Source organism: Rhyacophila brunnea, unplaced genomic scaffold (assembly GCF_057557595.1).
Source record: "Rhyacophila brunnea isolate RB1 unplaced genomic scaffold, BYU_Rbru_1.0 scaffold_5, whole genome shotgun sequence".
Lineage (NCBI taxonomy): Eukaryota > Metazoa > Arthropoda > Insecta > Trichoptera > Rhyacophilidae > Rhyacophila > Rhyacophila brunnea.
The window spans coordinates 38570161-38597231 of NW_028233170.1; the positions used below are offsets into that span (position 1 = coordinate 38570161).

The following is a 27071-nucleotide window of genomic DNA, read 5'->3' on the forward strand; positions in this document are numbered from 1 at the left end:
ATTTTCAAAAGTCACTTTATTGCACTAAACTTCATGATTTTGCCTCTTCTTTCCCATGGTAAACAGTATTAACTCCTATATCAATTACTTCCTGAGATATTGCGTTTTAAAGAATATTAAGTGCATCTTGATTTTGGAATCAAAGAATACTTAAGTCTTTTAATACTCTTTAGTTGTGGGTGTTTTGTTATTTATTGATATTAAGTCCACTCAGTCAAAACAACCAATACAATTAAACAGTATTAAGTGTTATCTTGCGGAGTTAGTACGAACAATGTTTGACACTTGACAGACGACCGCACATTTTTGTTGGATTAACTCCTTTGTGCGAATGTTTGAAACAGTTTTGCATTGAAACATTTATTCCAAATAAGGAAAGTTAATTACAATAATGTCGGAGAGAAGTAAACGTATTCTGGACTTAGTGAAAATACAAACCAATAATATTATTGATGACTGTGATGAATTACTACCGCAGTGTCAAACAACGATTCAGAAACGAAAGGTAGGAATTTATAATCAGTTTTATGAAATCAAACAATGTTATTAAATTGTATGTTAAACCTGGCTGATATTTAAGATAATAGTGTAGCTCGATTATTCGAGTTTGGAAATAGTATTGTTTAATTTTGTATTAGCCGAATGTCATAGTATTAAATCCATTAATTTGATTTGACAAAAGATCCGTGAAACAAGAATACAGTATTCATATTTTTATTTTTTAAGATTGATAATGGGTAATTTTTGTTTTCGGTGCAGGGAGTTCATCAATTGAAAGGCAAATAAATGCACCCCTAGATGACTTGATTTATGTTGACAAAACTGTGGCTGGTTATCAAGAAATAAGCCATAGTGATATTGTGTGTGATGATAATCTGTATGCATTTGGTCAGAGTGGTAACATCGTTTACTATGAAATGTTGGAAACATTGGTTGAACCAATACAACCCACTCTCACTTCCGAGACTTCAGATCTTCTCCAATGCGATAACATTAATATTGTACATGAAACATCTACACATATCGATGAAGATTGTATAGCTGACGATCCTGATTACCATCAAAGCGAGAGTGGTTCTGAATCAGATGTATCAATTTCGGAAGTTTCAGATACAGATAATCAAAATTTGACTAATATCGTGGACGAAGCACAACTGAATGTAAGAAAGGGAAAAAAAAAGATAGAAAAATCCATTAAATTGGAAAAATAACATTAGAAAACAAAAAGAAGCTGCAGGAGAGGAACGTACGACTAAAACACAAACTATCCCAGCACAAAAAGTTCTTGCACCCTGAAGACAGAATGTCGCTTTAAATGTTCCATAGATTTTTCAGCTCATCATAGAAATGAAATTCACAAGGTATTTTGGAAAAGTGAAAAAACATTGACCACAAACGGCAATTTGTTGGGTTAAATGTAAAGTCCGTACCGATAATAAGGAAGACAAATGATAAAAGGATCGATAAAAGAAATCATACACGTCAATACTACTTTGAATTAGATGGTCAGTCTATTAAAGTGTGCAAAGTATTTTTTTTAAATACCTTAAATATTTCACAAACATTTATTACTACTGCACTATCTAAAAAGTCTGTTGGAGGAAATGTTGAACACGATAAAAGAGGAAAGCAACCGCCATCAACAAAAATACCAGAATTCATTAAACAAAATGTTCAAGATCATATTAATAAATTTCCAGTTTTGCAATCCCACTATTCGAGATTATTATTAAAACATACATTATTTTTGTAATATTATTAATTAATATACATTTTTAAATCAATATTGAGTGTACTTTATTCAACATAATATATCCCTTCACTGAATGTTAATGGCACATAATACTATTTGAAGCAGTACTAAAAGTAACATAATATTTATTTCTTAAAGTTAAATAGTATTAAGTGTTTATTTTCTATATAATTAAGTTAAAACACTGAAATATGCACATAGACTGTGATAAGTATATAAAATAATCAAATGTCTTCTCAAAAAAAAATTAAGAACTATAAAACTTTTGCCAAAACTTTGATACAGAAGAAAAAATACATTTCAATAAACTTAAAATGGCTCTACTGAGAAATTTTGGATATGGCACTTAATATAGTTCAGTTCTAGGGTACAGATAAAGATATTATATATCTTATAAAAGTTTTGGAAACCCTATGTGGATATGTATTTTTTTGAAGTTATGGGTAGGTTCTTTCGGCGCGTTTGGGAAAACAAATCAGAGTGTATTTTGGCGTGTGACGGCAGTTGCGCGCGCCGATGCAACACAATTTATTATTATGATTACATATTCTTCATTAAGGCCATGCATTAGTTGAGGCACGGTCTAAAAATATCGTTGCTAGGCGATGCGCGGACTGCGGGTCGCGGGTGCAAATGACACTTGTCAAACGAAATATTATTTTTCATATAAATCCAACATACGTTCATTTTATGTTCTGTTTATTGTTCTATTAGTAACAATAATAATATATTCATTGACATGTTTTCTTTTTAAAGTAAATGGGTAACGTTTTTAGTCATCTTTACACGATTTTAGAATTAATTGACCCGTCGCCATCACGCAGCAAAGTGACGTGCTTCTGGCTCGAGATTCTCTCAGTGAATGGCAGCGAGTCCAAAATTTCGTCGCGCCTACAGTTGGAAATTATTTGGCGTTTCACTGATGCGTCACCTTAAGATTTGAGGCTATATTTAATTATGTAAGTATTATTAATTTATGAGTAAAATTATATATCAATAAATAAATAAATTTTGTGAATGTTCAGTTGGTAAATAATTCAAACAATTTTAGGTATGTTGAAAATTTACAATATATCGACACTTCATACACAAAAATACATATTTTTACAGTTTAGGATAATATTTGTCGCATATCCCATGTCAATTTATTTATTAGAGGTTTATAATAATTGAAGACAAAATTATTATGTTTCATCATAAAAGCCAATATCACTTTTCAGTTAATCCATTAAATAGGCGGTTTTACTTTTGATTTGTAATAAATTATTATTGTTAACGAAAATAGTTGTACAGTCATCTGTTTAAGCAAAGATGGTCGAAATAGCGCTTTGCTAAATTTTTCAAACACAGGCTTGCAGAATTTTTTTTCCCAACGTAGGTGGATTCTGCAATATTATTTATTCACATACCTACATAATATTATTGCTGACGGTACCTATATCGATAAAATACCCTTGAGACCGAAATGAATATAATCATAATAACCCGCCAATAAAATTTGATTTTTTATTAATTCACAGAGGGGAGGTACTCAGCATCAGGCTACTGATGCATTTCTATTTAAATCATTTTGTAATTTTTCCTTTGCTTTTTTGTATTATTTTTGTCTGTAAAAATAATGGATAAAGGCAGCCTTCATTATGTAAATGTCAAATATGTGTTATGTCAAACACAAGACATGACACACTCGACCACATAGCTCACGCAGCCACTCATGGAAGCATGGAATTGGCGCAGTTTTTCCAGAAAAATAGGAATTGTTCAAATTCACTCACGACTGCTCATGACTCCAGGGAATGACTCAAAAGCGACTTTTCACAGTCGAGGGCGATCATGGCAGACAGTTGTCCTGAGAATCTGCCAATGTAATTATAGCTTTAGTAACTGTGGCACCTAAGCATTTAAACTTGGTTACCAGCTCGTAAATCCATACGGCACTGCACATGGATTTGGTTCCCGCCGCATTTAAATGAAGACCGGTCATAACCATCTACGTCCGACTAAACAATTATCGAGCCACGGAAGACTGCATCATGTGTACTCGGAATCGCAGTCTTTCTTTCTTGTGTCCTTCGCGTTATCATAGTGTAGATGTATCCCACAGTTGGGGCGAACCATCGTGTGGATTATGAATTCCATCATGATGATAAAAAGAAATGACACAAGTAGACACATGCTTGACTCCTGGCATGATTTCGAAGACATAAAAGGATGTTCCAGCTGCTGTCATGCAGCAATTGGTATTTGTGTAGAGCACTTATAACAGCAACTAATTTCCATAGGACACTGCAAAGGGATCAAAGAGTTGACATGTGCTCTGAGCAAGACTTTGCCAGGATAAAACTGCTGTTGCGCACGCAGGACCTCAAGTGTAGGACTTCTGATCCGTAAGAAGAGTCTCCGACAAAACCTTCCTGGGAGTGATACCTCGGTAATTGTTACAGAAGAGTGGATCCTCCTTTCTATGCATAATAAATAACCATGGTACGATCCCTTCAGTCTCTGGAGCACTACTCCCTCTCCTACACCTTACGTAAAAGGCGACACATGGCTGGAGATATGGCGCTCAGTTCACAGAGCTCTGATTAAAATCTGAGGATGATAAATAAATATGCTTATGGTTTCTGCCAGCTTAATGTCATACTTATGCAATCTGAAGAAGGTACATACCTGTTAAAATAATTCCTATTCTGCAATATCTCCATGTCCATTTCCATTCCTTGTCATCTAAAAAAGTATTGACCATTGAAATAAAACTACTTGTTTTAATATGAATAATTTAATTTTAAACAAACAGTGATGAATTGATGATAATTTAATAGGAATGATGGTCTTATGGGTACATTCCTATGTGCAAATTGTATACATACATGCATCAATATCGATTATAGACATTTAATAGAACCAAAAATGAGTTATGTAACCATTCAAAATACATATTATATTTTAAAGTACACACATCATGGTATTTCAATAAATTATTTAAGGGATGTGACCATGATCAATAGATTATTTATCTTTTGACAGGTTCACTTTACTGAATCGATGAACAATGATTAGATAATGACATTCAATATACATAGGTACTACATACTATGACATACGTTTTATTGGGATTTGATATTTAATCTAAGTAGATACAAATAGGTATGTATCTATATTCTGTGAGTTAAATATGTAATGGAATTCACCAAAGGAACTATCATACATAGAAGATTGTTAAAAAATGCATAATAATTTATCGAGATGAACTATTTTGGAATACTTAGTTCATATTATAATTCATAAATTACAAGAAGTTATAGTGCCATAAATAGTAAATCAAAAACATAATAAATATATTATTGAAACAAAACTAGTTTAAATCACAACAGTAGGTATATAAATGGGGATTCACATTGATAACATCAATTATGTATATTATGTGTACAAATTTCTACAAAATGGTATTTGTAAATAATTAATCTTATCTTTTAGAGAGTGGAAACTATGGCAAAGAACATAATTTGTTTAATGTTATTTGCAAGCAACATCAATGGATCTTCTGATCTGCAGGCAAGACACATACAACTGTCATTTATTCTGAATCAGGCTTACGAGCCACATTGACAGGGAACAATACACAACAATGCAGTTAATATATTATTATTAAATAAAACAACAAACATCTATTACACCGATAATTGTTTATTAAATTGTATAACACTCAAAGTGCTGTATTTATACAGGCGTTTGATGGGCCAAACTTAATCGAAAAGGCCTTATAAGACACACGGTATGAGATATTCTTTGCCTAATGCCCCATGCTGTTGAGCAAATTGTAAAGATTTTTACCTGTAACAATGACCAATAAAAACAGTATGTAGTACTAACTCACTTTTTATGTATTGTATATCAAATCAAACACATGGTGTCTTTTTAAGCACTGGCTGTGATAAATTATGAATGCCATGAATAATGTCTTCATCGGAAACTATTTCATGTAACATTAATATTGTCAAATATATTTATGGGTGTCACAAATTATAAGAACCGAACACAGAAAACTTTTTTAAATGATGATAATTGTAATATTTAAATTTCAATGCGTCCTACTTTCACTAAAATTAAAAATTGAACACAAACTTGAAGAGAAAATAACTTGAGAAGATACCTTATGTATTTCATTTATACTGCACCAAAACAGTGGGTAAAGTGAGTCACAATTTCAAAATGGTGCAGTCATAATCTTTTTCCTTGAATTGGATGAAAACACTGCTTTGACTGATGTCCATAAGATTGCTTTTGAAGATTGACAAGAAAGAAAGTTATTTTTGATAAATAGTCTGTATAGTAAAATTTTGCTCAGCATTGATTTTTAATATTTTGTTGTGACTCCTTAACAAATAAAATATTTCATCACTGAAGCAATCCCAACTTCACTAATAAAGCGACAATATGCCATGTACTCTCTTGTAACACATTTTTGAAATGTGTGTTTTCCGTTACTAATATATCATTGGATGATTATCAGTATTTAGAATTCAATATGAGAGGCTTGAAGTGCTACATCGAGGCCGAGGAGGGCAACGGGAACTGCATGGTATCATCGGGAGGATTCTGGTTGGCCCGCAAGGCGGGAAGTAGTTCTCCTTCGGTCCAAGCGAGCGCCCAACTGTGATCAGCTATTTCGAGGGCTTCCCACTCCGCCTTGAAAGCGGCCTTGGGATCCGGGGGCATCGCCATCGCCGCACCGGACATCTGTTCCTGCATATGTTTCGACTGATCGGCAGCTGATTAGATCAACAAAATGGAAATAATATTAATATCTTCATAGAATAGGCACTTGAATATTCAGGCATACCTATCACAATAAATCGAATATTAAGGGCCCACATGCCCAACGAAGGTCAAAATGAACTTTCTTTAAACGTTGTAGATAATCTATTTATATAATTTTGAAGCCTTATTATCCTTTAATTTTTTTTAAACATTTGATGACTGCATAAAGTATTTTTATTACATAAAATAGTATTCTTTTAAACCTCTCGATGCAATGTTTTAGAATATAGTCATATTTCAGTACATCCATGTGAAGTGGTGTTAAGAATTTTAAATTTTTAAATGCATTTATAAAATTTATGTTGACATTATTATAGTGAAATATTTACGATAAAAAATTATATTTACAATCTCTGTGATCCCAAATTTGACAAGAATTAGGCATTTTATTATTCAAAAAATGGACAAGATTACCACATTTGAAGATAATTCTAAAGATACTGATGATAAGCTTTCATTGACCATTCAAATGTTATAAAATATCCTACGAATAATGATTGTTTTATAATAATTATTGACCTAAGAATAAGGTAGTATTTTTTTGAAATATGCCAATTCTGTTGGCATTTCCCAGTGGTTAAGCTACAACATACGACCGTAGCCACAAGTTGACAGTAATGTTCCAATTTTATTAGATTCAATAAGAAAAATTTGATATTGATTGAAATCAAATATCTGATAATAAAGCTGTCATTATCCCCCTGTTATGTCACCTACCTATACCCACCATATTCCGGTGGTTTAATTGTGTATTTTTTTCAGAACGATTTGTTCTATAGGTTATTAAATTTCTCAGAAGTGTTTTCAAATTATGTATATTTTTCAAGTGTTCTATTTAGATATGAATTTGATCTATACGGCCATCAGTTTCCAAAAACATTTCACGGTGATCTGGTGCCGCCTGAGCCTCTTAATTATTAGAAATAGCACTTCACTACACAGTTTCAATATTCAACAAAATCAACGAGGAAAGTGTAATGGCAATATCATTATTATTTTACATCCATTGACGGAATAATTTAAAATTATCTTCACAAAAAAACAATTGATTATAAATTCTTCTTCGACCATGTCCGATCCTAATAGGATCATATGGGCCTCCACAGAGTAGAGGTTTGTATTGACAGATTTTTTTTTAACGAGAAATGGATGTCAGCCACTTGCTCAACCTATTAGGTCCATACCCTGACTCACACACAAATTGAAAAACAATATGTGTACTTGCCAGACCCAGGATTCGAACCTGGGACCCACGGCATGATAGTCCAACGATAATGCCGCGCGGTCACCGTGGGCGTGTGATTATAAATTAATGAAGACAATTACTTGTTAATATCATTAAGTCAATTATTGAACTTACCATTGTTTTCTCCCAAGACAAGTGTGTATATACTACGGAGACCAAAGACATTCAAGAAATACCACGAAGCAGAGGACACCCACGCGGCATCTAAATAGGACAGCTCCACTCCTCGCTGTAACATGGGCTTGAATCGCAGTGTAAGCGGGAATGGAACTTTCGCTGAAATGCAAATATTATATTAATGAAACATGGTAAGTAATTAAGAATTAATTCTGTTTTGATGGAATTATATGTTAAATTAAATGTAAACACTCACTCGTAAGAAATCCGCTAAACATCCAATTAATCCAACCTCCGATGACAATCATGGGGAGAACATTTGTAACGTTTCCCTTCAACATGTCTGTCATCACGCTGGGATCTGTCATGGGATTCTGAAATATAATGCATCAGCATTACCTACTGTGAATTTTGTTTCATCTTCACTATTTTACTAATAACCACATTACTAAGTAACTAACTATGTACATTTTGCATTAAATAATGTAGTGTTTATAATACTTATACCAGTATATTTTTACACATATTATTTGAAATATATTAAAATAATTATTATCTAAACTTTTCATTTCAAATAATTAAGCGGAAATATGTTTTATAAATTATGATTAATGCTGAATGCCAAACGTTTCTAGCAGAAGAATAAGAATACTGTGGCTAAACTGTTTCCAGTTATATCTTTTCAAACATACAATTTCGTTTTTCTGATTATATTGTGTCTTGCTGATCGCTAGTGACCTACTTTTTTATATTGAGATGAGCACATAGTCGAACTTGGTTATTACGACCACGGATATAGCGAGATCTCGGATGTTACGAGGGAACATTCGTTGTAATTTTAGTTTATGATTTTCTCCATACATTTATTCACTTTTATAACGAGCTACTTCTCGGGTATACAACATCGTTTAAAAACAACATTTTCGACCCTAGGCAATAAAATCCGACCGGGCAGTTTACCGGTGTTAAGACCGATGCCGCCGGGATCGGATTACGTAAGAACCTAATTGGTGTCTTCGCCAACAAAATTGAAAAAGTATCCACGCATATGGTTGAAATTGCATGTAAAAAATCCAAGCTTTGTGAAGTCAGTAGATACCTACCAGCTCGGCGACTCAGCACTTCATTACAATAAACAACTTCTTTTGTAGTTTATGAATGCCATGCTTGTTTCGGCGATTTTTATGATGGTTTTCAGATTTTTTATGTTCTATGCTTAAATATGGCGCGAAAAATGTTATATAACGAGTAATGCTTATAACGAGCAAATTCAGTCGGTCCCATCTTCCTCGTAATAACCAAGTTCGACTGTATTTCATTATGACATTACCAAATTTAAAAACATTATCAAATACGCTATAATAATCCATTGATTCAATTGAGATAGGCATATGACGGTGTGCATTATCATACTCGTACATATCTTTAAAAGTCAAAGTGAACATATTGTTAAATAATCGTTTGCTATCGACACTTCTCCACTGGATTTAAGGTAAGCACTAAATAATTGCTCAGTAAGGAATGTTCGGCGCTGATGTGGATATGCTGACAGACAGCAATATGCTGAAAATACTGTGCTTGTTCATCCTGATTCCTGGAAATTATGGACAGTTTAAAATAATATTTTGAGCCGATTTCCCTATGTAGTAGGAGGCTTTTGAGGTCAATTATGTGATACTGGATAATAAGCATTGTGGATATTTACATGTAAGGTGATCATAATGAAGGCAAGTTTTTTTGGTTAAACAACAACCACGTAATTTGAAAATCTATGTTACTAGCACACACAAACAGATTAATAAGATAGAATTATAATATCCAATCCCCGTGGACCAAGGTTTTGAAACCGGGCTCGGTTTATTTCTCAGTCCGTAAATCTCAAGACATTCAAAAGCCGCTGATTGTCCAAAAATATTACAAATATTGAATGCGCTCGGTGTTTATCTGACAAACTTGAATGTACAATAATATGACACAGATATAACTATTGCATATTCTTTAACAAGTGATTAAGTAATGCACTTCCATTATAAGCTTGTTAACTGTGTTAAGTGTGTTGACTAACAGCTAGTACAGAATAGGGAGACAAACTACAGTTTGTAGAGTTGCAGACTTTCGATAAAAGATATCTGATATTCCAAGAAGAAAAAATGAGTACAGTAAAAGGATTTATAATTGAAATTGAACCAAGTACCTGTGATGCTGCTGCTCTCTTTTGCACTTTGAAGTATCCAGTTTCCTCATTGTTGAACCAATGTCTTCTCATTAAAAATGACTGCTTCGGTAAATACTTTCCATTTTCTCTCAAAAGTCTCGACCGTATCATCACTTGACTAGAAGTAAGGAAGTAAGAGTTAAAATGATAATTTATGAAGTAAACAATCTTATCAATCTTCAAGATACGGCTGACATTGGAAAACATGCCGTAAAATTGTTGAGTAAAACAGCATCTATTCAACCATTAAATTTCCGTATTTGCTATTGATGTATCTTAAAATACGAGAATATAATAGCTATAACTGATGCACACGTATGAAAAGTAATTACCTATCCTGCAATTGAAGAATTTCCACTTTCTTTTGCGATGAGAGAATAATTGAAATATAATGTCGGACTATACCCACGAGAAATGTTATTGTCACTATGGGCAAAAACACCCATCCTCTGATATTAGGATCTAATAAAAGTTCTGCCATCTTTTAAATATTTGCAATACTACTTATTAATAATGCCAAACCGCCTAAATATGTACACCATTTGATTATAAATGTTTTCAGAGTACTTCATAGACTAGTGCACCGATTGACGGGATGACATGACCATGACAGGAATGAGCATAGACTATAGAGTATAAACTAATATAATACAATGTTGCCACTATCAAACGAATTACCAAGACTTCCAATAATATGGATGCCATTAGAACGTTGATTTGAATGCAATCTACAATGGTTATAATGTCAATGAATCAAATATAACAAATAATAAATAATCAAATAGGTAGGTATATAATCAAAATACAATAAAAATAAATTTATACGATGGAGGTATACTCTATGGTTGTGATCAGTAGTGCCATGTTGCAAAATGTGTTTTTAATTGATTGTAGATTGTTGTAACTTTATAAATTATAATATTACTAAAATTGGTATTGAGTAGGTATACTTTTTCTAGTCAAGGGCCATAATATTTCAAAAGGTAAATGTTTAAAGTAGGCACCACTGCACACTAAACTTGTAAATTGTTATTATTTTTTTGGAACTTGATGGATACAATGACAAAGTGTCGCACTTAGCCCGACTTTAGTTCAAATTATCTGAAAATTTGTCAGGTAATAGGTACTTAGTTACTTTTTAAACTAATATATTCTTGATGATTTCTAATGAACCAAACGCATCATCTGCATCTCGTAATATTTGTAATAGTTCTTTCATTCGCCGCCCTTTATCATGTGCCACCCATGCCTTGCCTACCCCCATGCGACGTCACTGGATACATGATAATAACATATTACCAGATCAGTTTGGTAGGTACTCAATGTAAAATGAAAGAAATTAATGTAACTATTAACAATACATCCAACAAAAATAGTATTTCATATTACTAGGTAGAGGTACCAAAGAGATTGAAGACCATCTCTTTGGTAGGTACCTATATACATTAATAAAATTATTGGTATTTCCCATAAACGGAATAATAATATCATGGTTGAAACTGAAGTTGTGATTTTATAAGTCGATTATTAAAATTAGTTTAAATAATATATAGGTATTATATTATAAAAATAATATATTATATAGGTACCTATCTATATATAAATTAGAGATAAAAGAGAAACAATTAAAAACATCCAGGCTTCGAGAAAATCTAATAAATATTGTGACCTCACAAGGAATTCGAAACCGGAGCTCCTGTATGAAATGCGGTGGACTATGAGGTCCGTTTAGCTATGGTTTAGCTGTAGTAATTCTCATACCTACATAATTTTGAACACGTCAGAAACACACTTCGAAAAAAACATTTGCGTCGAATGGGACATGAATCCGGGCGCTGTGCTTTACCAATTGAGCCTTTTTTTCATAATATGGTCGTCTATTAGTCACGGAATATGAATTAATGACAGCCCAATTTTATATTGTTTCGAATATTCGGCGTGATTAATGATTGCATTTATAAATAAGTACATATTAGAGATTCGAGAGCAGGTAACACAAAATGAATGGGTACCTACGTGGCGTCTTCCCAATCCGTGCTTATTATCAGAAAGCAAGGGAGAGGTAAGTTTCGCGCCTACTTCGATGTAGCTATTATTGGCGACCACATTTAAACATCTCACATACAAACTACACCTCTAATCCCTACTTATTGGAACTACAAGTACATCGCAGTAGCCTTTGAAGTGAGCGTTCACGAGAAGTTATGATAATGCCTATTATAATATTATTTAATGATGAGAATATGCCGATGTTTTGGCTGTAGGTGTCTACCTATTTAATTCGTTTTTTAAATACTTACACCAAAACTGATCTTATCTAATGATTCTTCTAATAATGTATGTATTTATAATATTTATTAAATAATTATATTTTTAATTATACGATAAGACTAGTTTCACTAGTTACAGCATTATTTTCTGAAGATGGAGATAATACGACTTCCTATCCAAAAGTTTATTGAATTTTCGATGCAGTCTAGTTAAGACTAGGAATGTCAACCAAGTCCCTAGGTATATTATACACCTATAACAATATTTTCACCGATATACCTACTGAGTAAAAAAGTCACCTCACGCCACTGGTACTGATGTAACTAATAAAAACTTAAATATCGTGTAATGAGTAATACTTGAATGATTGTAATTTTACAACGTTAATTCCAGTTCAATTAACATTTATTTCACATTAATTTTATTTTGGTTTAGTTTAATTTTTATTTTTTAAATAAAATAAAACTTTTTCCGAAAGAATTTTTACGATAAAAGGAGAGGGGAAGATTTATTTTTTGGGAGGCGGTGGGGGAGAGTATATAAAGTTCCACTACATTAACGGAATGTAACATAGTGATAATACCTATTGTTATATCCCGGGACCCGTGGCTAGCTCAGGATGTCGGCGGGACCCGGGATTCACAAAAATTAAAAACTAAATTGTTATTTTTCTCGAATTTTATTTGTGTCACGCTACGAGTCGCGAGAGTCAGATGTCAACCCTTTGGCTCGCTACCATAGACTGTCTAGCAGTGTTGCCACCCTTCCCTCACATACTCCTTATTATTAATTAAATAAAATAATTCTTACGTGCTAAGTACAATTTAAATATTTTAACAGTTAATCAAGGAATAATGGACGTACGTGCGCCCATTGTTGACTAGGAGGTCAGGTGACATGGTTATACATAATAATTAATTTTATCTATTGGGAGAGGCCCAATGATCATGGACATGACAAATGCCCCTTCTTCTTTTAGGTATAACCGTCGAACCTGACCTCAACAGCCATACGCCTTATCCCTTGGTTAGCTGTCAGTACATATTATGGAACATTACAATATTTATTTTACATATTACATAATAAACAATTTATCCCGGGTCGGAATTAATAGATTGTGCCAACGTTTGTGGTGGCGAGGGCACGGTCTTGAATCTTTGGCCATCTCCCTCAAGGTTGAGGAGTGATAAGCAAGAGGTTTTTATTTCAACCTCCCTACAGTCCATGAACCAAGAAGTCAGACGACCCTTTCATCATGGCACGTACAACGCTACCGCCACCAATATAATATTTAATAATAATATTCAATTTACATATTACATGTTAAACAATTTCTTCGGAGTCGGAACTCCTAACTTAATAGATTGTGCCAACGTTTGTGGTGGCGAGGGCACGGTCTTGAATCTTTGGTCATCTCCCTCAAGGTTGAGGAGTGATAAGCAAGAGGTTTTTTTTTTTTAACCTCCCTACAGTCCATGAACCAAGAAGTCAGACGACCCTTTCATCATGGCACGTACAACGCTAGCGCCACCAACTTGCGTCAACGGTTGTGGTTATAATTTCGAATTGCGTTAATGGTATTGCTGTATTTAATTCGCGCTGAGTTTCTCTTTTCTCGCCGATTTGACGGTGGGCAACGCTTCGAGAGCACCTCAACCGTTGTACGACGCTTCCAAAGAGACGGCACGACCCCAGACTCCCCATGACATGGCGATGTGAGCTGAGAGTGATCAGCTCTCAGACTTTATCAAGCCATGTATCACAAGTCATCTGACTGCACCGTTCCGGGCATCGGTACTTCGAGAAGTGGCTCCCTTGGCGCTGCCGAGTCATTTTCCATGTCATCAATTGTTATTTAATACTATCAATATTATTTATTTCAAACGTCTTATTATCTAGTGCCTATTATTATTATTTTTTTTTCATATTGTCTATACCAAATCTTTTAATTATATTGGTCCGCGATCTATATTTTTTTTGACGTCTATCAGCTGTTTCCAATGTTGACATATCGGTGCGCACTTTCGCGCGCATCACCGACGGGCCCGACGGCGGCGCGCGCAACACGTTCCAGAAAGTTCCAGACGAACATGTTTTCGGCCTTGATATGTATATTTTTTTTATAAGCGTGACTCGAGACTTCAAGCGAAATGAAATAATAATTATTATTTCGCGTGGCAGTTATAATAATTCACATTTTATATTATAATTGCATACCAGCTTTTATTTATATGGATACTTCTGGTATTAATATAAGTAAATAATATCTTTAGGGACAAAATCGACCATTTCTTTTTTTAACATTTATACATTTTATCAACTCGTTCTCGCGGCAGCGTATGCCCCGTAGAGATGCTCTGAGTTTGAAGAAATTATCATTCATTATCGTACATTCCGTATTTCCTCATTTATTAACTTATTACTAGGTTTACATCTATTATCTAACTAAACTAACAAACACTTTATCATTAAACACTCAGCATTAACTTTTCCACTTTTAACGGACACTTGAAAACCGCTTCATTTTACACGGACGCCATTGTGGGCGAGCTGCGGGCTCCGCAGCATCCTGAAGTTTCTTTATGAGCCCTAGGTGACCAGGATCTGCGACGCCTCCTCAGTCCTCAGTGGTCTTCTTCTTCTCGTGTCTGCTTGTCTGCTTACTGGGGTTTCGTCATTTTTTTCGATTGCAAAACGGTCTTGTGGAGGAATCTGATCTGTTGACGGGTTTGCCATTTTAACGGAGATGTGGCTTTCCGACCTCGTCAACATTGACAGCACATCACTCAACTTTTGTTTATTAATTTTGAAAATTATTTAAAAATTTAAAATTACATATTATTTTATTTTTATTTTTGGAGCATGATCAAGCATGGATCCTGAACATCCATACAATGTTCTAGCCTGCACGTTTTGGGCGCCAATTGTTATATCCCGGGACCCGTGGCTAGCTCAGGATGTCGGCGGGACCCGGGATTCACAAAAATTAAAAACTAAATTGTTATTTTTCTCGAATTTTATTTGTGTCACGCTACGAGTCGCGAGAGTCAGATGTCAACCCTTTGGCTCGCTACCATAGACTGTCTAGCAGTGTTGCCACCCTTCCCTCACATACTCCTTATTATTAATTAAATAAAATAATTCTTACGTGCTAAGTACAATTTAAATATTTTAACAGTTAATCAAGGAATAATGGACGTACGTGCGCCCATTGTTGACTAGGAGGTCAGGTGACATGGTTATACCTAATAATTAATTTTATCTATTGGGAGAGGCCCAATGATCATGGACATGACACTATGTAATACCTACATAACAATTTAGATATGCAGGTATGTACCGATATATTATATAGTACCTATCTATTATATAACTAGGTAGGTATAATATAAATGATCACAGTACCTAACATTGATAGGGGTGATGAATACCTACCTAATATTCAGTTATTATATCCATTCAAAAGTGCGTCCTTCATGATTTTGTTTATATAAAAATAACCTTGTTTGCTTGAATTGAATAATTACTTATTTATTGTAATTAATGTAGGTTGGTAGGTACCGTTTACTATTTCTCACAATTATATTTATTAATTTTTTTAATATACCTACCAAAGGGGTTTTACTTATAGATCAAGCAGACTAGCTGATAAGCTGCTAAGTTAATCCATTTTCGCCTTAGTAAACGGTCCAAGCAACGATTTTTAGCGGAAAACTGCACTTTTGAAGAGAGCAACTTTAATGCAAAATATTGATACAGACGTAACTAATAAAAATAACATATTCTTTAACACGTGTATACGATTATCTCATATTTCTCAGTCAAGATTTAAACCTGATTTTATTACAATTCACCCAGAAGGCATTTTTGTAATGAATGCACTACATTTACTTAAGCCGCGTTGCCACGGTCCAAGTGCCATCCAAGTGATAGCTTCATACTAATTATTCCTATCCAAGCTAACTTGAATGAGTAGGACGCGGTCTAAGTAGCTTGGATAGGAATAATTAGTATGAAGCTTTCACTGGATGGCACTCGGTCCATATTGTGTACCTACTTGGATCGTACTTGGACCGTGTCAAGGCGCTTTTACTGGCAGATCAGTGAGTATTGTCTTCAGCAAATCTATGCATGTGTAAACCTTTTGTGGCCAAATTCGGGGAGAGTGGGGTCTGGATTGACAAAATGTAAACGAAAATAAATTCGTGGAAGTTGGTTTCTTTAGATTTGGTATCAAAATATTATCCACTAGTGGCGTGCGGTAACCTTTGTTAGTGGGCATGCCCTCGAAAATAAACATATGTACATTAACTAGGTACTATATCGCCGTCTACTTTGAACTGAAACAAAGTTTTACAAGTTAAATATAATGTTTTTGTTTCTTATCACCGAACAGAACAATAAATAAATAATACGTATTATCAATAATTAAAAACTATTTTATCGAATATTTTTGGGCGTGCTCCGCATCTACAGCATCTATGTACAGCAAGCCACTGCTATCCACCACACCATTAGGAAAAGGCACCGCAAAATTGTTAAATCCCGTCACATTTGATTTTTGAGCTTTCTACATCACCTAATAGAGTACATATTCATCGTGTGCAATTAATAAATCAATGAGCTTCGAATATCACTATGTAATAATGTAATAATGTGATAACAGTGTGTAATATAGAACAGTGGGGGTTTTAAGTGTGCGGATTCCCAATGCGCTGATCAATGACATTAATATGGACGAAGCATCTAGAAAATAAAATGACACTCACTTTGTGTCGGGTCTGCCGGATGGCGAAATTCATATTTTAATATCGGTATCCTACGCTCAAATGAACATTCTGCTTGCAAGCGGTCTGGCGACACCGCTGGGTCTGCTTTCGGTCAGGTTTCGACTCCACCGTTATTATTGTGTTACAAAATGCCAATGTGCCTAGTAAAAAATTGTAAAAAAAAAATCTACTAAACACTCCAAGAAAGATGGGATATCACTTTTCATGTATTAGTATTATTTATTATTTATAAAATGCCATTTTAAGATATTGATGAATGTTTATTCAATGCAACTGAATGACAGAAACCATTGGACAGTCGCCTGTGATTCGCTGGGCTCACTTGCGTCTAATCTCCGAGAAGTCGTAAGTAACCGAGAATCTGTTTCTAACGCAATGAGTCATGACACTAATACGCCATTACAATAAAGGTTATATTACTATAAATTCTCGAAGCTTGTATCGCATAATGGAAATGGATACGTCATATGGTCACGTGACATCTACCTATACGTCTGTGAATGACTTTCATGCACAATTTCTCGTGCGCGCCGGTATGAAGTGAGTTGTCCATTTAATATGTCATTGGCGCTGATAGGCTTAGGCTTAGAGGCTCCCTCGTGTAAATGTTACCTATGCGATTAACTGCAATTTAATGTTACAAATACAGATAATATGTTTTACTTCACAGGATCACAAACTTCATAGAGCGGACAAAAAGGTAGCATTATGTACTCACATATGTTACAATATGGCCAATGTGACACCCCTATTAATACTACAGATAAGTTTTTGGCAATACGAGAATGTTGTGAAGATTTCTTTACACTTTGTTTATGTTTTGATTTAAGTTTTACTCTAGGTACGACTTTTAAAAATAGGTATAGTTTTGAGACTTTCATTAGTCCAGATTATGGACGTATATTTTAGGTAGGTATACTGGAATCATTATACAGTGGCACCATGGATAAATCATTGGTGTATTATTGTTTACTGCAATGCCTGATTCAAAGCAAACGAACAATACCAATATAACTGCGATTCGCTTTTATTATACCAATGGTGCCACTGTAGAATGACTCCATTCGGGGGCTTAGGGTGACAAGGGCGAAACCACAATAATCACGGCTTTGAGTTAAGCATTGAACTGGTTCCGAAAATCACTATTATTACAAATAAAATCATTAAGAAGACTGTTTTTGTGTTTATCTCAAGACCATTGTTTTGTAGTTTCGCCCTTGTCACCCCAAGTCTCGCGATTATGTATAGGTACTCACCGAACAATATTAATGTAAGAATAGATATAGTAATTGCAAAGTAAAATGCCGATTTTCAGCAGCTGCTTGCTGCTTCAGAGGATTGATTACATGAATAAACGCATAAAACGTGATAAATACAACTTTTATGACATTTTTATTTTATAGTAATGAAAACGTCTTTGCTGTTTCTCAGAGAGGTTCGAATGAAAGGCATTATTTATTTTCGGTGTGCCGCGCACGCGCGAATATCCTCCGATATAGTACATCGATGAAGATTTTGTGCCACAGCTCCACAGAGGACTGGAGTGGAGAACCGTTGGCACATCGTCGCAGCCAGTTGCGCCGGCAGCTTTTCTGTCGTTCGTCTGCAGGCTACAACAGGCGTGTGCTCATGTTGTCTCACATCGACCGCGTGTCCTCTCCCGACTGCACTCTCGCGGCCGTGTTTTTAGTTGCTCAGTATGACGCCATCGCGCGTCTGAGGTAGTCGTATTTTGGTGTAGTGTGTGTGAAAAATTCGATCAGGTTCATTCATTTAAAAATTGCATTATTATTCTACCGATAATAAACAAGTGTAGTGTTTGTTATTTTATTGGAATTTTATCAATCGTCGACTGTCAACGCGAACTACTGATGTCGGTTGTGATTTTGTAGTGATTTGAAATTGTTTTATTGATGTTTTTTTTTTAATAATTATTTAGTGCACTGACAGCTAATAAGTAACAATTCGTATTTAATACTGCCGTTGTCAAAACTTTTTAAATCTGAGGTGTTTTGCTAAGTGAATTGCATTAAACAGATTACGTATGTTTTAATGCTGTGTCTTCAGGCTGTTTATGAATGTAAATAAAGTTGATTAGTTATTTACATTCCACCATACCGGGTATCTAACTCAAATCACACAGCTGTTTTCTCATGGTAAGTACCTACCTACACCCACACAAATAACGTAATATAGTTATAAATAGTACCAACCTAGTAAATACAAAATATAATTTACAAGCGTATTATCATTATTATAAACACGTCTTTCTAAATTGATTGAAATCGTACCTACCAACCTACGTTTATCTTATAACGTTATAACTAAACTTGTCCTATAATAACGTAACACTAATTATTCACCTACCTAATACCTAACTAAATAATAAAATTGATTTAGAAATCCTTTTATTTTCAAACATTGTGCTAGGAGTATTTGCACTAAATAAATATATTATGTATCCGTTTTATAATTATTTCCTGATATGCTATGTACCTACCTACACATTGTGTTTATTGTCATTTTCGTATATTATAGGTAGGTATCTATATATTGTTGTTATTAAGTCAATTATGTTATATACCTACCTACTACCTAATTTGAATTATTATGAACAGATAAAATAGGTAATAAAAGAAATACAATCGTTGACACTTGCTAATTTGCCTGCCAACAGTGCCAACTCTTCAGTAGATAACAGATAATAATATTATGCATTTTAGAAATCATCGAGCGATCCGGTTCGTCAAATTTTCCATCGCCAACGCTTCATAAAGTAAAGATTTTAATAAATTCGACGGCTGAAAGCCAAACGCTCCTCTGCTTCCAAAACATCTATTCCCATCTCTTGATTAAAGATTGATAAATGGCCAATGACTGATCCTTGCAAAATATGTGTCGATATCATATTATTATCCCCACATCGAAGGATCCATTATATTATAACATACTTATTACAATGTTTCGTCAGGAATGGAAATGGTGATAAAATATACATACCTACTCATTACTATCTATCTAGGTATGTACCAGTGGCGAAGGGTTGACGTAGTCTGTGGAGGTTCGACATAAATAGAGCACTACACTTTGTCACACAACAAAATCATTGAACTTAATAGATTTTTATAATAATATTATGGCCAATCTAGCTCAGAAGGTCAAATTGTATTTTTCACAACAGGACGGAACGATAATGTGCTCCGGTCATTTCGAGTCCTGCCAAACCATAATAGTATGTACCTATTATAGATAGGCTGTGGAGATCCGACAAAACTATAACTTTATTAGTTATATTACTTATTTGTTTTCATAAAGAATGCGAATCACAGATAGTTTTTTAAAATTCAATTGAACCTTGCCTAAAGCAAGTAGTAGAAAAAAATAGTAGATTTCCTAAGATAAAAATATTCTTATATCTTTAAAATATCTATAACATTAAATCATATTATAACTTTAGATATTTTATAGATAGAAGAATATATTTTTGTTATCTGCCCTCTGCATACCCTTTGTAATTTGTATACGTTGTCCAATGACAACAAATAAGTATGACTGATAAATTTTAGTGTGCACTATTTATTTTGGATTTCCATAGCTTACCTCTACCCTTCGCCACTGGTATGAACTTATATAATCACTAATCAGAAATACTTAATACCTTCATTATAATCTGTGTTGTCGGTGAATTAACTACCTAGCTACATAGATATTATTTATGGCCGGGTGGTTACTTGTTGTATACCTATTTATTTTTATGAAATTATCAATATTACACTTATAATGGGGTCCAATGTATTGATAAATTCATAATATGCGATACTCAGATTTCATATTATGATTCTGCCATATTAATAGGTACAATAAGCAAATGTGTTCTAGCCCCCCGCCCCGGTACACGATCGACATGGCGCTGATCTGACAGTTTTATAGGATGATATTGAGAGTGCCGAATTATTTGTCGGTGGGAGTGGGTACCTACGTACATAATGCCGGGTCCACACCGAAAACAAGTCGCGCGACAACTCGTTAAATTTTACGATAAGCATGATAATTCTCGTAAAATTTCTTAAGCAATTATGATAATTATCGTAAAATTTAACGAGTTGTCGCGCGACTTGTTGCCGGTGTGGCCCCACTTTAAGGTTGATTTATGACAGTAATGAGCGACTTTTCTTTTCATAAAATCGAAATAAAATACTAAAAACTTAAGAATTATTTATTATCCTAACCGATTACTTTATATAATAACACAATCTTATTCGTTCTTTGACACATCATTATAAAAGATCCTTGTTGGGCCACGAACTGTTGAAAGAGAGGCGGTTGAAAGAGGGCAACGAACTGTTGAGAAGCTGAAAAGTTTGGAGCCTGCTTGGGCCCTGACGGGTTTGGAAGCCTTTTTGCGATAAATTGAGTGTTGAAATAAAGCACTAGTTATATTGTCACGGGTTTTTATGTTTAGATTGATTTTGTTTAGGTACTGAGAAAAATAACTGTGTTTTTAAGATTATGATACTTTCTGACGGAGTGACCCCCTCATCTACTTCGTGGGCAATTGCCACTGGTCTGTAAGGAAACTGCAGCACTTTGACAAAGTTAAATCCATACCCCTTCCATGTTTTGCTCCAAATTCTATATTTTGGGTTAACGGAAAATACAAGTAAACATAAATCTTTAAACTTCCGTCATACGTAGGTATTTACTGATTATTATAGTTCTCCTTTTTATTAAATATACTCTCAAAAGTTGTATCATTTCTTCTTTTCCCGTTTACTCTTGGAAAGTGCCGCCCATATGCAATGCATGGCCTGAATGTCCTCACGCGACGTCTTTGCTATGTAATTCTGCATGGAGCAGGCATTTTGTTTTCGATTTATTGGGTAATTCGAGAAAAAATTGAAAGGGTACAGAATCATGTGGTTAGTAGGTACCTATTTTCGAAATAAAACTTTTCCATAAATGAGTGGGTTAATTGGGTGTCACTCACTCACCCTCTCCGCACGGCGCGTTCGAGCGACAAGTGCTGGCGCGTTTCGAGTGAGCCACGACAAGTGAGTTGCACAACCTACCCCTTCCGGTACTAGTGTTTTACTGCCCTCCTACGTTTCGAACTCGTCAGTTTAGGATTGGTTTGTTCAGTGTCTAATTTCGTTAAAATTGATTCGAAGGGCATTTGCATTGGGGTTTGGAATCTCGGGATCCCGCTTGATTTCGGGTCAACTTTTTATCTAATGTCAATCAAAGTAGTGTAGTTTAAAGAGAGCGGTTATTATATGGCTCACTGAGAAAGTGGAATTTGTTTCGTGGCACATCAAATAAAAATCACAAAAAAATATACGCAAGTAGGTACCTATGTACTTTTATTAAAATAAAAAAAGCTTAAATAGTACCTATGTATTAGTAAAAATAAAATAATGTTCTATCAACGTACATCTATAATATTTTATTAATGTAAACTGTAAAAAGGATAATATAAGTAATTGATTTTGAGAAAAAATTATGCCAACACGCCTCTAAATTAAATAATTACAAGATAAAAATTACTTTTTATATACTTACAACGTTTTTAAATTTTCTGTTGAATCATATAAACTTGACTTGACCTAGCTTAAACGATCAAAAAAAATTGTACTTGGTAGAAATACTGAATAAATATAATGAAATGTCATTTTGACACTTCATATTGATTTCCATGGTAACGCACGAATATATTAATATTACTAATTTAGTTGCTAGGTTCCACTTAGCAACCAACAATAGTTTCACTTTTTACGGATTTCTTCCGAAATAACTTTTCATATAAAACAGAATTAACTGAACATGAAATCAATTCTACTTAAAGATGGCTAAAAGTATTAAAAAGTGCATTGACATCGTGTTCTGATACCTATATTCTAAAAGTTTCAAATGTCTAGCTAGTCGGGAAGTTAATTAAAAATCGATTGCAAGATTTGTACCGGACAAACAACCAACGGACAAATAAGAATACGAGCTAAGAAAAACGTTGTAATAAAAAACAAATACGCAACGACGACTAAAATACCAAGAGAGATTGAATAGCTGTAGTTAATAGTAGCTAATATAATCCACCATGGCCGCGCGGCTTAAGCACCGACCTATAGCGTCGTGGGTCCCAGGTTCGAATCCTGGGACTGCCAAAAGTACATGTCGTCACTGTTCTGGCAGAAGACACTAATTCTAAAAAATGACATATTGAGTTAGTTATACCAAAATGTTCCTTATTTCAAACTTTACCGTTTGGAAACCTTCTTAATAAACAGTCTTTATTTTACGAATACTTAATAAACTCACATGATAGACCATTTCAAACATTTAGACAACTTCAAAGTCAAATTACTCAAAACTAGTATTCTCCAGTTAGTGTGTTCTGCCAGAACAGAGACGACATATTGTTTTTCAATTTATGTATGAGTCAGAGTATGGATCTAATAGGTTGAGCAAGTGGCTGACATCCATTTCTCGTAAAAACAAAATCTGTTAATACAAACGTCCACCCTGTACAGGGCACATATGATTTTATTAGGATCGGACATGGTCGAATAATAAAAAATATATAATATAATACGTACTCTAAACTAAAATCTTTAATGCTAACAATTCTAGCTCAAAAAATAAGGATCTCTCTGTACACAGAATTGTTTTTAAAGTTTATTAAATTTTCTTTCACTGGTACCGCTGTAGGTATCTTGCGAAAGAATTGATGACCCACCTGTACATATTTTGATAGTCAAGTGATGGAAAATTATGCAGAGAGGTTTTCTACTGTCTTCTATACTTCTAACATTTTTTTTTCGGCACACCTGGAACCAGGCACAAAGTTTGTCAGACATTGCCTTCATTACATGGATGTATTGCTTTAGCTATTTAACTTTGTAATCTTTAATTAGTAATGTAAATGTTTTACTTTTCAGTATATTGATTTAATTTAGTAAAACGCATTTTTTAGTACTTATTCCACTTTTAATAATGAGACGGACGAAATCGGTCCAGATATATTTATTAAAAGTGGAGTAAGTACTAAAAAAAATGCGTATTATTAAATTAAATCAATAATACCTACAATGCATTTCCACCATGAATTATCGATAGTTCACATAATAAAAGAAATTACTGGTAAGTATATGAGAAATGAAAATATAATTAATATTAAATTCTACAGGTTTACCTACACTACCTTAACTACCTTACTTACCTTACTTACTACACCTTAACTACCTTACACAAGCCTGTAGAATTTAATATTAGTTATATTTTCATTTCTTGTAAAATGGAATTCTACCAAGTAAATGCTAACTCAATTAATTACTGGTATATCTTGAAGCTTCGTCTATAAATACATAACGCGATTCAATCATGAATCCTATCGATTCCGGAGCGTTATTGCTTTATTGATCTCTCTACCTAATATAAATTTAGTATTTTGGGTAAATAAATATTACGATAATTGGATAAAATTATGCTGACCATTAGTTTGTTGGGGATTTAATCTGTAATGGGCACCAAATGTCGCGAGAGGAGGGGCGAGGGTACTGCGACACATCAATAATCCAAATATTATGTACATGCTAGGAAATACATCAAACAATAGTGGTAGATTCAAGTAAATATTATATTGAACAAACTTATTGTGGAGTGAAGGAATGTCAATGTTGCTACCCTCATACTTCACCCCTTCGGCGGAGCTATTTTCAGTATATACTTACTTGTGTATTTAATCCTTACTCGCTACGCATGTTGTTAAATAGCCAGACGTATGGAATAAGAGACACAACTAACAACTGGGGGTGGGGGAGGGGTAGAAATACTGCTTTAGTTGAGTACATAGCGAGTATTAGCGGTGTTGGCCAGATTAGTGATTTTTTGACGTAACTTTAATAAAAATACCTGTTGGCTGATAAATTTATGGTAAGTATTTGGTTTGAAATGAAAAATCGAATATGAGATGTACCTATAGTATCTATATACCACAGAACAGATTATTGGTATAGAAATATAATAATAATGTAAATTTCAAGAAACATAAAGGGTCTAAAATGGTATATTATTATTATGATATACATTAAAAATAACATATTCTTTAACACGTGTTTGTTTATCACATACTTCTCCACACTAGACATTTAAAAATGTGTTACTACTACACCCAGAAAGTAACGCTCCCATTATTTCTCTGTTCCAATGGTACATACCTCTGCAGTGATTTGTGCCCTCCTAAAATTAGTCAGAACCAACTTTGGTAGCCAAATAAACGGAGTAGATGCAAATTGCTATTACTTCCGCTGCTTGTACCATTGATATTCAGTAAAATATCGTTCTCTATATATTATTGATTATTTGAATCTACCCTGCTCCGCCTCTTGATTGAGACACGCTGCTGAAAAGGGCCCCGTTTCAAAACATATCACAAACTACCAAGTACTTACTTAACCTACATATCATTAATACAATTTTTATATCTACAGCTACTTAATAAGTGGTAATATTCAAATTTAAATAGCAGACTACTTAATATGTAAATCTCTTATACTATTTTTTGATGAAATAACTACTCAGTAACATTTATTTTCAATTCGTAGCTAAGTACCAATTTGTAATCTACGGCTTGAGTGTTTGTGATAATATCTCTTGCAATTTCCCAAATTTGGGGGCGAGCGAATGGAGCAAAAGAAAGGAACAAAAAGCCTTCATTTTAAAAATCTCTAAATTCATGAGAGGATGTGAGAAAAATAATTATCATTTTGGCCAATGGTTTTTTCTTTTATCAGTTTGCTACCGATGAGAACAAAAAGCTTTATATTTGCTCGCGCCTGTTTCATTTCAGTCCCTTGGAATATTTAATTTGTAATGCGTATGGTGTATGGCAGTACTTCTCAAATTGTGGGGCGCGGGCTTGGAGCGCCAGGGAGCCGCGAAATATTTCAGTATTTGATAAAAATCACTCAGAATCTCGAGGTCGAATTTTCGCGCGATCACAAACTTTATCCGATATGGATAAATAATCTATTAATGTTTATAAATTATTTAGATTTTTTAGTTAAACAAAATATTATACAAAATTTATACGGACCTAATTGCGACAACATACCTATGCGAAACAGTATTAATTTTTCATCATTACCTATTGGTATTACAAAATATACACAAGTCGGGACTTTCAACGCTGACTTTGGAGCAAACCCTGCAAATTATTTCAAACATTGTACCGGATATTGATTTATTATGTTGATTCATTGTTGCGTTCTGTTGCAATATTGTAGGCTGTAGCTATGATGCATTTTAAGCTAATTTTTTCTTTAACTTTTGCTTTACATGCTAGTAAATGAAAAAGTGCTCTATTATTTTTAATGAAAATGTACCTATAATAATAACTAATGGTAAATAAAGTACTGTTGGTCACTAAAGACTTAAATTTTTGGGGACGAAGCCTTGGATTTTTTTTCTGATTTCGGCGGCCACTGTATGAAATAGTTTGAGAAGCACTGGTGTATGGTATATGATGGTGTATGACGGTGTATGAGCTTGAAAGCTCGCGCCGGCTGGAGGGCTGCAACAAAGGTGCTGCAGACGCGAGGGTGGGCCACGACTTACGAGAGCCTCTTCAACAAATGTCGTCCTCTCGACATGTGTAATTTTACGTTTTGCTGCGTTGTGCTGTATACGGGGAGAGTGGGGAAACTACTTGAGTGACTTTTAGGGCTTAGGAAAGTATCATAAAAAAACTATTTCACCTTGATAGGGCTATAGCTCTTAAGCAGGCATCATCGTCATACGCATTGATTTTTGACCGAACTTTCCAATATTATTAGTGTTTCAAAAATTAAGTTTATTTTACTGAAG

At 34.1% G+C, this 27071-nt stretch overlaps 2 protein-coding genes across 2 annotated transcripts in view; one reads left to right on the forward strand and one right to left on the reverse strand.

Annotated features, from left to right (window-relative positions):
* Window positions 1-5420: 5420 nt before the first annotated feature.
* EMC3 (ER membrane protein complex subunit 3) lies at window positions 5421-10769 on the reverse strand. Its single transcript, XM_085956149.1, has 5 exons — window positions 10485-10769; window positions 10132-10270; window positions 8194-8311; window positions 7935-8096; window positions 5421-6525 (listed from the first exon to the last, which is right to left on the reverse strand). The coding sequence occupies exons 1-5, from the start codon at window positions 10631-10633 to the stop codon at window positions 6299-6301; spliced, it is 795 nt and encodes a 264-aa protein (XP_085812275.1). The 5' UTR covers window positions 10634-10769; the 3' UTR covers window positions 5421-6298.
* A 7974-nt stretch (window positions 10770-18743) lies between these two features.
* Window positions 18744-27071, forward strand: part of LOC147066403 (uncharacterized) — a 1036129-nt gene continuing 1027801 nt past the window's right edge. The window contains exon 1 of the mRNA XM_085955214.1: window positions 18744-19369. The gene's annotated coding sequence lies outside the window, so the exon portion shown is untranslated. The remainder of the gene's footprint in view (window positions 19370-27071) is intronic.